This window comes from Pteropus vampyrus, unplaced genomic scaffold (genome assembly GCF_000151845.1).
Source record: "Pteropus vampyrus isolate Shadow unplaced genomic scaffold, Pvam_2.0 Scaffold36, whole genome shotgun sequence".
NCBI classification, from domain to species: Eukaryota; Metazoa; Chordata; class Mammalia; order Chiroptera; family Pteropodidae; genus Pteropus; species Pteropus vampyrus.
This window is the reverse complement of record NW_011888817.1, coordinates 11912135-11924476: the sequence shown is the minus strand read 5'-3', so window position 1 is coordinate 11924476 and position 12342 is coordinate 11912135. Positions and strand designations below refer to the sequence as shown.

The 12342-nt window shown below is 42.7% G+C and overlaps 1 protein-coding gene across 6 annotated transcripts in view; it reads right to left on the bottom strand.

The window, feature by feature from the left end:
- The window catches only part of AGO1 (argonaute 1, RISC catalytic component), a 40017-nt gene that overhangs the window by 19557 nt on the left and 8118 nt on the right, over nt 1-12342 (bottom strand). For 4 of the 6 annotated variants that reach the window (XM_023529360.1, XM_011357967.2, XM_023529361.1 and 1 more), the window contains 10 exons: nt 11237-11357; nt 10605-10786; nt 10070-10206; nt 9711-9845; nt 9475-9562; nt 8665-8812; nt 5018-5137; nt 4529-4660; nt 4268-4401; nt 975-1159 (listed from right to left, as the gene is read on the bottom strand). In XM_023529360.1, the coding sequence (XP_023385128.1) occupies nt 975-1159; nt 4268-4401; nt 4529-4660; nt 5018-5137; nt 8665-8812; nt 9475-9562; nt 9711-9845; nt 10070-10206; nt 10605-10786; nt 11237-11357 (1382 nt within the window). Of the gene's footprint in view, nt 1-974; nt 1160-4267; nt 4402-4528; nt 4661-5017; nt 5138-8664; nt 8813-9474; nt 9563-9710; nt 9846-10069; nt 10289-10604; nt 10787-11236; nt 11358-12342 lie in introns of those variants that run through there. The other 2 variants (XM_011357968.2, XM_023529362.1) reach the window with 2 other exon arrangements.

The following is a 12342-nucleotide window of genomic DNA, read 5'->3' as shown; positions in this document are numbered from 1 at the left end:
AAATGAATGAAAATTTTACTAGAATGTAAACACAGAAAGAGAGGGCAGAGTACACAAACCTGGAGAATACCATGCATTCCTGGTAATGACAAAAATAAGTAAGAATAGACAGGGGAAAATATCAAGAAGTCAAGAGAACTGAGGTTGCTGGTGACCCCCTACAGAAGAGGTTAAGGGGAAAGGTAGAAGTAAGAGAGATGAAAGAGGCGAAGTGAGGAAGGAGTAAGTGGCTGGTGAGGAAGTGGGTATAGAGAATGCAGAAAACTCATTCAAAAAGTTTGATGAAGAAAAACAAGAAAATAGGAAGACAAAAGCTGAAGGAGATGGCATGATTACGGTAATGTGCACTAGGATGGGGAATCTGAAGATGTTTGAAGGTTAGAGGGTATAAAGTCCCAAAGGTAGCAGGATGGGATGGGATCAAAAGCACACACAGGTTGAGCAAGTAAGACGAGTGATACCTCTTCCTTTTTGAAACAGAATAGGTGGAAAGGGAAAACAGTAAGAAAAGTGCTGAGCTAGAGATGTATATTGTCATTCCTATTCTTAAAAGAGAAGAAAAGAAAGAAAGAGAAAACGTCTCAAAAAGTCCAAGTCATTCCCAGGCAATAGAACACCAACAGAACTACCAAAAAGTTGGCTTGAGTACACTGCACTATGCCCTGATAGACAACACTCTCCTAAGAACAGGAATCTGGACTAACCTGTCTCTGTATCTGGCCCAGCTTAGCCTGGCATAAAAACTAGCACCAAGAGGACCACAATAAACGTTAAGGGAAAGAGATATGAGCAGGTAAGCAGGACCTGGGAGGACTCATTGGCTCATATGGGCTGATATTTCTCTTATAAGAGGAGCACCAACATTAAAGAACAACTCCACTATAGCTTAGAATCCACAATGACTCCTCCCCAGGAGCCTTCAGGGAGATACACTGAGTCCCGTCTTCATAACCACTATCCCAAGGAAGCTGTACCATACACGGGCGTCTTCCCTGGCAGGATGACAATAATGAGCTGCAGCCCTGAGTAGGTGTTCTTGAGATGCCGGAACATGGGCTCCACGCTGTCTGCCCCCTGCGCATATTTGCAGAAGCAAGGCTGGCCCTGGATGGGCATCCCTGCATCCTTGGAAATCTTCCGCAGCTGGTCTGTGAAGTTCCTGCAGCACAAGTATGGTCATGACAGAAGGCAGTAAGTCCCACTTTAATACCTCTGACCAAATGCCTCCATCTTAGGTGCCTAAGCTCTATGATAGGCACTGAAGATTCTAAGATGAATGAGACATGATCACGGCTAGTGTAAAAAAAACATTTATAGTTGAGTAGGCCAAGATAGAGCTTGGTAAGAACTCAATGGTACAAACAGAGAACTGAGGGAGCCCAGAAAAGGGACTTGTGGGAATTCTCAGGATCCCCACCATGTCCCACTCAAGCAACTGATTCCCGTGCTCTGTTATAAGTCCATAGCAACAGGCAGATGCCTGAAAGGAGGGCCTCTTTGTTCAAATTAAAATAAATAATGTTCCAACAGTGATTGGAACACAGGAGATGCTCAATAAAAATGAGCTCCCTCCTTCCCTACTAGTTCTTTGAAGCCTGAGAGCAAATAATAAACAAGCTTCTTTCCTTTGGCTTTAGGGCTTTATCCTGGGAAAGAAAGACAAAGTTGGAAGAGAGGGTACACATGTAATAGATTAAAAAGAATTAAGTTACATTAATATAATGACAGACTGAAATGAACAGCAGGAAATTTTGTGAAAATCCTGCATTTAGAATAAAAGCAATAATGTACAGAGAACAAAAGCAAATTGTTCAGAGGATTCTATTATAGAGCATATAAATTTAATACGATAGATTGAAAAATCTATGTAGTGAGAAAATAAGTATTATTTCACATATTTAGTTAAAAAACACAAGAAAGATAAATACTGTACAAGTTATATAAAATTTTAAATCACTTATTAACATATATAAAATGTATAACTGGACAGGAAGGTTATAATAATTCAGACAGTAGCTGCATCAGAAGGCAGAAATGGGACTAGGATAGAGGATATAAAGGAAATGTCAAATTTACCTGTAATATTTAATTTACTTTAAAAAATAATATGACAAAACCCTGGATGATAGATACATGAGTGTTGGCATTATTAATCTATATATTTTTTAAAAAATTTCAAAATAAATTGTGGAATAAAGAAATACAATCTAACCATTGTAAATAAGAGCTAGAGCTCTGATGGGCTACAAACAGTATTTTTTTTCCATTTCTCTGTCTTATATACAACCACAATGTAGCTATGAAAAAACTGATGTGTTATGAGATTCCATTAATAGTGGGTCTCTATTTCAAGGAAATTGGTATTCTCAGTCTTCCCTCTACTATCAGCTCATTTGAGATACTATGTCCAGTGTTGGGGGCCACAAAGTGTTGAAGTCTAAGATGGGGAAAGTCCTAAAAGTGATAAAGCTGAGGTATCAGGGCCTCTTCAACTAAAAGAAAAATTATGAGGGTTGACCCTACTACTCCCACTTCCCTCTCCAAATACCAATTTCTTCACCCCCACAGTCACCTTTCTCTCTCCCCTCTCTGTCTCAGTGAAAACAATACCTTTTCCTGTGCTCTGGATCCCATTCCCTCACACACTTAGGAACTCTGCTCTAGTTCCTTTCCAGTTTCTCTGAGTTATACTTTCAGGCTGTGTTAACTGTGCACATTCTCCCTAGACGGTCTCATCCACTGCCATGGCTGAAGACTCTCAAATCTTTATCTTTAGCCCAGAACCTTTACCAGAACCACATATCCAACTGGACACTACTGACTCACGTACACAAGTCATATTCTCACCACCTGCATCTAGAAATCATTGGGAGAAAGAGATGTCTGATGAACTGACTTCCTCCAACTCAGATTCCATGTTTATCAGTTTCTGTACCCCAAAATATCCAAAACAATGGATTGTTTCTCAAAAGAATGAGACAGGAGAAGGACATGGCAATGAGAATGAAGCACATAAAGAATACAGCTACCAAAAAGGTGACACAAAGGCAGAGAGCTGGGAGCCTTTCCAATACTGCCAAAGACCAGCCCTCCAATACTACACAAAGGCTAGGAGATGCCTCACTTAAATGGGGCTAAAATGCCAAGAACCCAGGAAGAAGGACAAGAGGAACCCATTTAAAAGAATGACAATTGTGATGGTAGTAGCTGGGTACCGGTGAAGTGGAAAGGAGGAAGCGGGGCAGAGCAGCCAGAGTCCCCACATTCATCAGGGGCTGCTGTAGCTAATTCTAATGAAAACACCAAGGCCAGCTGAACTCACCAGGGAACACATCTCTATTATCCTTGTAGCTGCCCAAAGTGGTCAGCCCTACCAACATTCCTCAACCTCAGAGTACTCTGACCCCATCCCAGATGTAGAGAAATAAGAAACCATCACTTCAAAAGACCAAACTATACACTGTAAATAAGTGAATTTTGTGATATTTGAAATAGATCTCAATAAAGCTGTTTAAAAAAAAAAAAAGACTACAAGGGGAGAATCACTGACTTCTTCTACTTACTCATTCACTCAGTCAAGACTATTATTCCCCTAACCTGCTCCTACAAACCATTCAGCTGTCATCTACTCCCAGCCCCTCAGCCAGAGGCCTTTACAACTTATGCTCACCTAATTCAGGTCACTTGGACCTGACTGAACAAATTTTGTACATAGGAGAGGGCAGGTCAGAGGACCAACTGAATAAGTTGCTCTTTTTTTGTTTCCAATAAGGAATATAAGCTTTGAAGCCTCAGATCTGATTTGATCTCAACTGATACTTTCTTGATATGCAAACTTTGCACAAGTTACTTAACATCTTTGAGCCTCGGCCTCCTGAAAATGGAAATACCACCACCTACTCACTGTGAAGATGAAATAAGAGAACATAGAATTAGGTACAATGTTGGCATAAACATTATAGTCATCACTGCCACTATATATTACCAATGTTAATAATTATAACAAAAAAATAATTCAGGCCTCCCTTAGGAGATTCATGCCCTGAAATCATAATCTCTTAACTGATAGGGCTCCTAATCAAGACTCCTGACCACAGACTGGCAGAAAAGGAGCAAGCAGAAGTTTGAGCCAGACAGCACAAGGAGGCAGAGTCAAGAACCAGAAAGAGCACACTACAGATCAAATCTTGGCCCCTCAGGGGTAGGAGAAATTAGGCAGCTCTCAGGTCCTTCCCACCCTTCCATCCATATACCCAGCCCTCCTTACTTGAGCACCTCTTCTCGACACTGTTTTTGGGGTGCGAAGCAAGCGATGGCCCAGACTTTTATCTCAATGCCATTGTAGAACTGTTTCCCCCGCATGTCCCAGACACCCTGATTGGGTGTGGCAATGGCCCGGTTCTGAGGATAGGCAAAGGGGGAGCCCAGGTGAGCCTCAGTAGAGCCAAGTGGGTAGGGGAGCAAAAGCCCCTGGCTGTACAACCCAATCTCCTCCCAAAATGCCCCAGAGATGTTGTCTGGCCCTGACCCTGCTCACCCGGCCGCCGTACTGCAAAATGGGCGCCGGCAGCACTCGTCCCGTCACCTCCGTCATGTCATCCTTTACTTTGATCCCAAATTCCTGGATATAAGGGTCTAGGTTGTAGCTGGCATTCTTCATCTGCAAGACAAAAGATGTGGATCTCAGGAGAGCGGCAGCTTGGCAATACCACTCACCCTCTAGGTCCCAAGTAGAATGCCCTAGGCAACTGAGACTGGCAAGAATAGCCATAAAAAAGGAGGGAAAGTGGAAGATGACCTAAGTGGGAGTGGATAACATAGATAAGTAACACAAAAGAGAAAAAGAAATAGGAAGCTGAGTAGCTACAGCGTCAAGCAAAAGTCCTACGGAGCCCCAGGCAACAAATCTAGACTTGTGTTCTCCTGAGGGTCCTGGCCAAGGCAGAAAAGCATCTATGCTAACAGGGGCCCCAGTGACTGAGCAACCCAGCATACGTTTCTCTGCAGCCCCACTGACCAGGCGGCTGATCTCTTCCTGTCTGTCTGGGGCCGACCTAGCTGTAGCCTTTATCATGGTTGACGTCTGGTTGTCCGTCAGCTTCTTAATGCAGCGCTGCCCAGCCACAATGTTACAGACCTGAGGAAACAAGAGGAGTAGGTAAGTCTGGCTTGAGTTCAGTCTACCCTATACTCAGAGCCCCACAGTAAAGAGACCTTGGCTGTCGGCCCTGCAAAATCCTTTGGGCATACAGGTAAGTTAGAAAATATTCACGTGCAATACAAAAGGCAGTAGAGCCACTTTGTGATTAAGAGCTTGTGATCCAGAGCCAGATCAGGGCTCAGGTCTCATATGTTAAATGGGGAGAACAGTAACAATTTCAAAGGGTTGTTTGGAGACTAAATAAAAATAAAGCACTTAAAGGGCTGAGTACAGTTCTAGAACACAGTAAATATTCAATAAATTGCAGGACAAACTACTATTTACCAAAGGACCCATTGTTAGAACTCTTCTGAATATTAAAAAACTCAATATACACAAACTAGATTCCTAAAGTAGTATAGGCAGCTCTTAATGGTGGCAGGTAGTCTGTTGCTCCATCCTACAACTCACCAGGAAAACTAAGACTGGCTCTTAACTCTTGAGTCCCAGCCTACAGATAATCATCGAGGCCCTGAACTATAGAAATCACTGTCTCTGTTGACTGACAGTGTCCTCTGTTCATGTGAGAAACATCTTGCTGCTCAGTTCCTCTGGGGCCCAACAGAACATAATGGAGATCAGCGAAGACTTTCTAGTGATATATAAGACTCCCATTGCTCATTTTATTATATTCAAGATGCTGTGAACAGGAAGCCTTATGGCAGAGTAGAGAGAGTCAATAAGTTTAGAAGACTTGAGTTTGAAACCCAGCTTTGCCATTTTAGGTGCTGTTACTTTGGGCAGGTGTAGGTCTCTTAACCACTGAGACTGGTTCTTTATTTCAGTCATGGAAAAATACACTAGCTATCTCATGAAGTGGCTTTGAGGATTTAGAAGAAATGAAATATATAATTTGCTCCCATAGGGCCAATACTATGTAAGTACTGGTTCTTTTCTCAATTTCCAATTTTATGCTGAACAACGGTAGGAAAAACCAGGACAAGGTCACCTGCCTTAAATTCTGTATCCCAAACAATACAAAAATTAGTGAATTCACTTAATGACAGTCCAGAATTAAAATCTGTGAGGTAGCTCTCTTGAAGGCACCTTAAAGTTGTAATACTCTCTACAGATGATTTCAGCTACAGAATCAACACTAAGAAAAAGACTAAAAGCAGGGATGTGGAGAAACTGGTAGGAAGGTAAAAAAGTACAGCCTTTGTGGAAAGCAATATGATGATTCCTCAAAAAATTAAACAAAGAATTACCATATAATCCAGCAATTCTACTTCTGGGCATGTACTCAAAACAAGTGAAAACAAGGACTAGAATTAATATCTGTACACCTATATCCATAGCAGCATTATTCACAATAGTTAAAAGATGGAAGCAACCCAAGTGTCTGTCAATGAATGAATGGATAAACAAAATGTGGTATATGAACATTATTCAGCCTTAAAAAGAAAGAAAATTCTGCCATATGCTACAACATAGATGAACCTTGAAGACATTATACAAAGTGAAACAGGCCAGTCAAAAAAGGCCACATAGTATATAATTCCATTTATATGAAATTCCCAGAACAAATAAATCCACAGAGACAGAAATAGATTAGTGATTACTAGCGGGTGGTGAGGAAGAATTGAATGGTGAATGGTAATAGGTATGGGCTTTCTTCTGGGGGTGATGAAAATGTTTTAGTATCAGATAGTGTTGATCGTTGCACAACTGTGTGAACATACTAAAAAAAAACCAAAAACCACTGAATCATATACTTTAAGAATGAATTTTATGTGGTATGTGAATATCTTGAAAAAGCTATTCTCAAAAAAATCCCACCAGGCTACAATAGCCTACATGATTTGACATGAATCTTTCTCCAAAATCATCTCCTACTACTTTTCCTCTCATAAACTACATGTCAACCACTATGACCTCTGTCTTTTAAAAAGATCCAAGCTTCCTGCTGCTTTAGAGCCTTTGTGCTTGCTATTATCTCCTGCCTGGAAGGCTCTTCCCTTATATTACAAGGTTGGTTCTATCTCATAATTTGGGACTCAGCTCAAACGTCTCCTAAAAGAGGACTTGACTTCCCTGACCACAATAACTAAAGTGGCTTTTCAACTGTCTCCACTCAGACTTCTATCCCCTTAACCTATTTTATTATTCTTATAACACCACCATCTGAAACTATCTTATATATCAATTTATTGTCTATCTCCCCCTTCTAGAATGTAAGCTCCATGACAGCAGGGACCTTGTCTTGTTAACCTCTACATTCCCAGCACCTAAAAGAGTATATGACACAAAGTAGGAGCTCAATAAATTTGTTAAATAAACAAACAACAGTAAAAATCAAAATACAAGTTATTACATAAATTATTCCCCTTGGAAACTATTGCTTAAATAGAAGTAATGTTAATTTGCTAACAAATCTCAGCTGGCAGTAGATATTACCTAAAGCCTATCTACTTAGCTGGGATTATCCCTAAAGACGTCCGTTTACATCTCAGAGAAAATATTGCGTTCATCTCACTTTCTGTGCATCATCTATTAATTAAGTCAGAAATTTTGGGTTTGGGGATCTCTTCTCCCTTCAGAGATCTCTTTTCTTCTGGTTTGTTCTGAAATCCCAAAAGCTCACAGAGGCTTGAGCTTTGGTCCCAACTATTTGACTCCTGCCACTGGAACAAAGTAAGACAACTTTGTTGTCTAGGCTAGTGCTTCTCCAACTTTAATATCCATATGAATCCTCTCTGGATTCTGTTAAAAGACAGATTCTGATTCAGTAGGTCTGGGTGGAATCTGAGATTCTGCATTTCAAACACGTTCCTGGGTAATATCTACGCTGTTGGTCCACTAGCCATACTTTGAGTAGCAATGGACTAGACAATGAAGCAGTCAGCATCAGTTTCTTATTAGACATTTTGGCTAGTGCATACCAAACCAAATAGAGCCTGATAGTTCTATATTCATACATTCTATAATTAGCATTACTATTCTTTCTTTAATTTCAGGATTTCAAAGATCTGTTAAAGCATAAAAATAGACAAATCTTGAAGCCAAACTTTTTCAAAAAGAGTACATTGATCTTATTAGGGAAATAGGATTCATGTAATAGGTAACATTCATCTTCATTTTCTGTAAAACAAGGTACATTTTTATCTCTAAGTCATTTATGATCCCCAGCTCCAAAGAACAGGAAAAGAGAAATTAAGAGAACATGAATGTGGGTAACTGAAATCTCTGTCCTGAACGAATTACTTACTTAAAAAACAGTAAATGTAGCTTTCAACTCTGCATGGCAGTCCTGAAAGAGTATGAGAACAGGATGGGAAATAAAAGAATTCAGCGGGTAAGGATGAGGCCTACATTTCACAGAATGACCTCATACCTCTCAAAATGTCAGTTTTCCAAACTTCAAAATGTAGGTGAGAGACAACAAATGGAAGAACAGACCTCTGATGATCAGTGTGCAAGTACAAGACTTGTTCCCCAGCCCAGCCATTAAGTGGCAGCCTCACCTCTAGGGGCAGGTAGGTATGCTTTTGTTCCTGGCCAACTTGTAGGCAGGGCAGGTGGGGATACTTGAGCTGAAGGTTATATTTCTGCTTGAAATACTGTGCCACTGTACACTCCACAGTCTGTCCACTCTCCAGTTGCAAGGGAAACCTGTTTGGGGGAAGGGAAGGAGGTGTCACAGCCCAGTATTCGATCCTACCTTTCTAGACCTACAACCATGGGAAGACCCAGACTTGGCTTCATCCCTATCCAGCCTCTTTTGAGAACTGCAACTTTTGGGAAAGCAGGAAATACAAGGCTCCAAAAGAGAAGCCAAAGATTTCAGACAAGTTCCACACTGTCAGGACACACCTCACTCAACTGTATTTCTAGTGTCGAGCATAAAGCCTGACACAGAGTAGGTACTCATAGTCCAATGTAGTCCGAGGTCAAAAAGGTGGATGAAATCAATGACAGCTTCCCCGAGGTCTAGCCCAGGAAACCAGCTTTCTTTTTCAGGAAGAAGAATAAGTTGAAAGAGATTCTAACATTTATAGAACTGAGACAGAAAGGAGTCAGGGGAAGATGTCTAATCTACTGTAAAGGCCCACAGAGGAAAGGGAGAGACCAAGAAGGTAAAAATGGTAAGGAGAGTATCAACGGACCTGAGAAGGTTGGGAGAGGGATGTCAAATTCCCACAGCTTATCTTTGAAAACGGGGTTCATTTTTCAGGGTTGCTTGGGGTGGGGGTAGGAGTGGGGAGTGAAGCAAGTGTGTTGAAATATTAGCCCTCTTCCATCAATGGTATGGCTTAGAAGCCCTGTCAACTTACGTCTGATGGCTGGCAGGGCGGCGGGTAACATTACATACACGGTACTTCCTCTTCATCTGTCCACAGTGGGTCACTTCCACCTTCAGGCCTGGGATACACATTGCTTGTCAGGGTTGGAATAGGTGGCTCAGGTTCCCAGGCTTGGCCTCGCCCCTGAACATATCCCAAGGGGATTTCCTTTTAGGGATAAAGAGAAAGTAATACTGTTTCCCTTCCCTGCCTGGCTGGGTCCTCACCCTTGATCTCCTTGGTGAAGCGTACACGCTGAGAGTCCGTGAGGGGCTTGGGCTGCTCATCTATGTTCCTGATGTCCAGCACCTCACACATGAACTCAATCACCGGCTGCGCCTTGTAGAAGGCAGTGGCTGAGACTGTGAGGACAGGGAAGGTATAGCTTAGGTCAGGTTCTGCCTCCCAGAATAAATGGAGGCACTGCTCTTTACACCCTCTTCCTCATAGGGAATTGGGATGGGGGAGGGGTCCCAGGGCTGTAGGAATTAGACTAGGAGTGTGGTTGCAGAGCTGGGAGGGATGAGGCTGGGAGTGTGGTCACTGGACTCAGGGTACCCCTGGTTCCATAACTCTCCCCACTCACCATCAATGTTGAGCATCATCTTCCACATGGCAGGGCGCACAGACTGGTGAAAGCCGAACCAGACCTCGCGCCCACCCCCCAGCGGGTGGTAGTAGCCCTCAGGCGGTGAGAAGAAGGAGCGGCCCACAGGGGTGTACCTGGCAGGGACAGGCAGAGAACTGGTCCCTCGGGCACAGGCCCCCACCCTGTGAGGCATCCTGGGCACGGAGGAGCCCTGGCCTGGAAGGCAGGACACCAGGGCTTTAATTCCAGCTCTGATCCTTTACTAGTTGTGTGACTGACCTTGTGCAAGTCTCTAACCTTTCTCTGCCCTGCATGGAAAGACGGGGTGAGGCCCAAAGATATCTAAAAGGGACAGGGCCAATGCTTTAAACCATCTAAATGTTTATACACACTTGCCTGGTATATGGTAAGGTTTCAAAGACTATTTTGTTTGAAAGGCACGCAGAAAGACTTTAACATGTGCTCATTCCCCTCTTCCCCCCACTGCACTTCTGATACCACTAGTAGCCCAGATATTAACTATACCCAGTACCTCATGGATGCCAGGTGCCTCATGGCCACATCCAGGGCTTGCACAGACTCCAGGGGAACAGGGATCTGGCCACTGACCAGGGCCTCATGCAGCATGCGCCAGCTCACGATGGCTAGCCACTTGATGGAGACCTTGAATATTCGATCCTTCCCTTCCCCAGGGATTGTCACCTCAAAGTCAACCTTCAGTAGAGAGAAAAGGGTAAAGAAATGCCAATGCTTTCCCACAGTCCAACATTCTCTGCCCTGTCCCAAACTATCTCTCATTCCATTGATTTGCTAAGAATCTGCTCCTTAAGCTGATAGGGGATCTCAACAAAGACTTCAGAGTAAAAGCAGCCCCTTAGTCTCCAGCCACCTTGGTTCACAGCTTCTATCCCTCTCAACCACATCTAGCAGAAAGTCCTTTAAGTCCAAGTCTATTTTTTAAGTCTAATCTCAATCCGTCTGGAACAGGGACAGACATACAGAAGGCTAAATAAACATCAGTACCTACTTACCCCTCACCCTAAAATACGCTTTCTCAGCACAAAAGATGAAAGACATCTCTGGACTACCAGACTCCAAACAGGCTTACATGAGCTCTGACCCACCCCAGACCCGACACATGTCTAGCCTGAATCCCAACCTTACCCGTTCATTGCCAATGGGCAGTGCTGTGACAGTGTAAATATTCTTCTTTCCATCATACACGGGCTTGCGATCACCAAAGATCTGAGGCTTGAAATGCTGGACCATGTATTCCACCACTTCCCTATGGGGGATAGAAATGGCCTGTGGAAGCTGAGAGACTACCACTTCAAGCTTTTGGAAGTAACATAAGGCCCAGGCAAGGTCCTATCTACTACATTCTCTCCTAGCAGCTACTCTAATCTCATTTACTCTATGGTTGTGCTTCTCAAACTTCAACATTCATATGAATCACCTGGAGATCTTATTAAAATGCAGATTCTGACTTAGTAGTCAGAGCAAAGCCTGAAAATCTTACATTTCTAATATGCTCCCAGGTGATGCTTCTGGTCCTCAGACCACCAAGGCTGTAAAAGACCTGAAAGAGTAGGTATGAGTGCCTTCTGAGCAGAGGGGGAACCTAGGGGGAGAAGGGCTTCATCTTAGGGTCTATCCAGAATCAGGAACAGAATTGAGGCTGCTCCAATTCTCAGGCTGATAAGGAAAAAAATGTAGATGGGGAAGAGATCAAATTGGAATAGGAATAAACTGTGGAAGAACCTCATCTCTTTCATCTCTCTGAAGCCCTTAGTCCCGCCACACAGTTTTCTCTTCATTATCACCTCTTCGTAAATTTCACTTTCTGTCCTCTGCCACTTAAGATTCCAGAGTGTCCATCTGCCCTTCAAAACCCCAGTCCATCCAACTATCTGATCTCTTCACTTTCTAAACCAAAGCTCTTGAATACTAATGGATAAAAAGACTCAAAATGTACACTGGAAGCAACTGTAAACACATGGTTTCAATCCCAATTAGGTTTCAGTGCTGCCCAACAATCTTTTCCATGTCCCCTGATCACTTCTGTCCCTCATAGACTTTGTCAAACTTTCTCCACTACCTTCTAATTCCAGAACCCAATTCTATGTCCTATCAAAAAGCAATTCTCTAACTCTGAAAAGAGTAGACCATAGTAAGCAAGGCCAATTCAAGTTCTCAAACATAAAACCATATTTATATATGCATGCCTCTTTTCCTTTCTTTCCTCTCACACTTGAAATGTCCTTCCATAT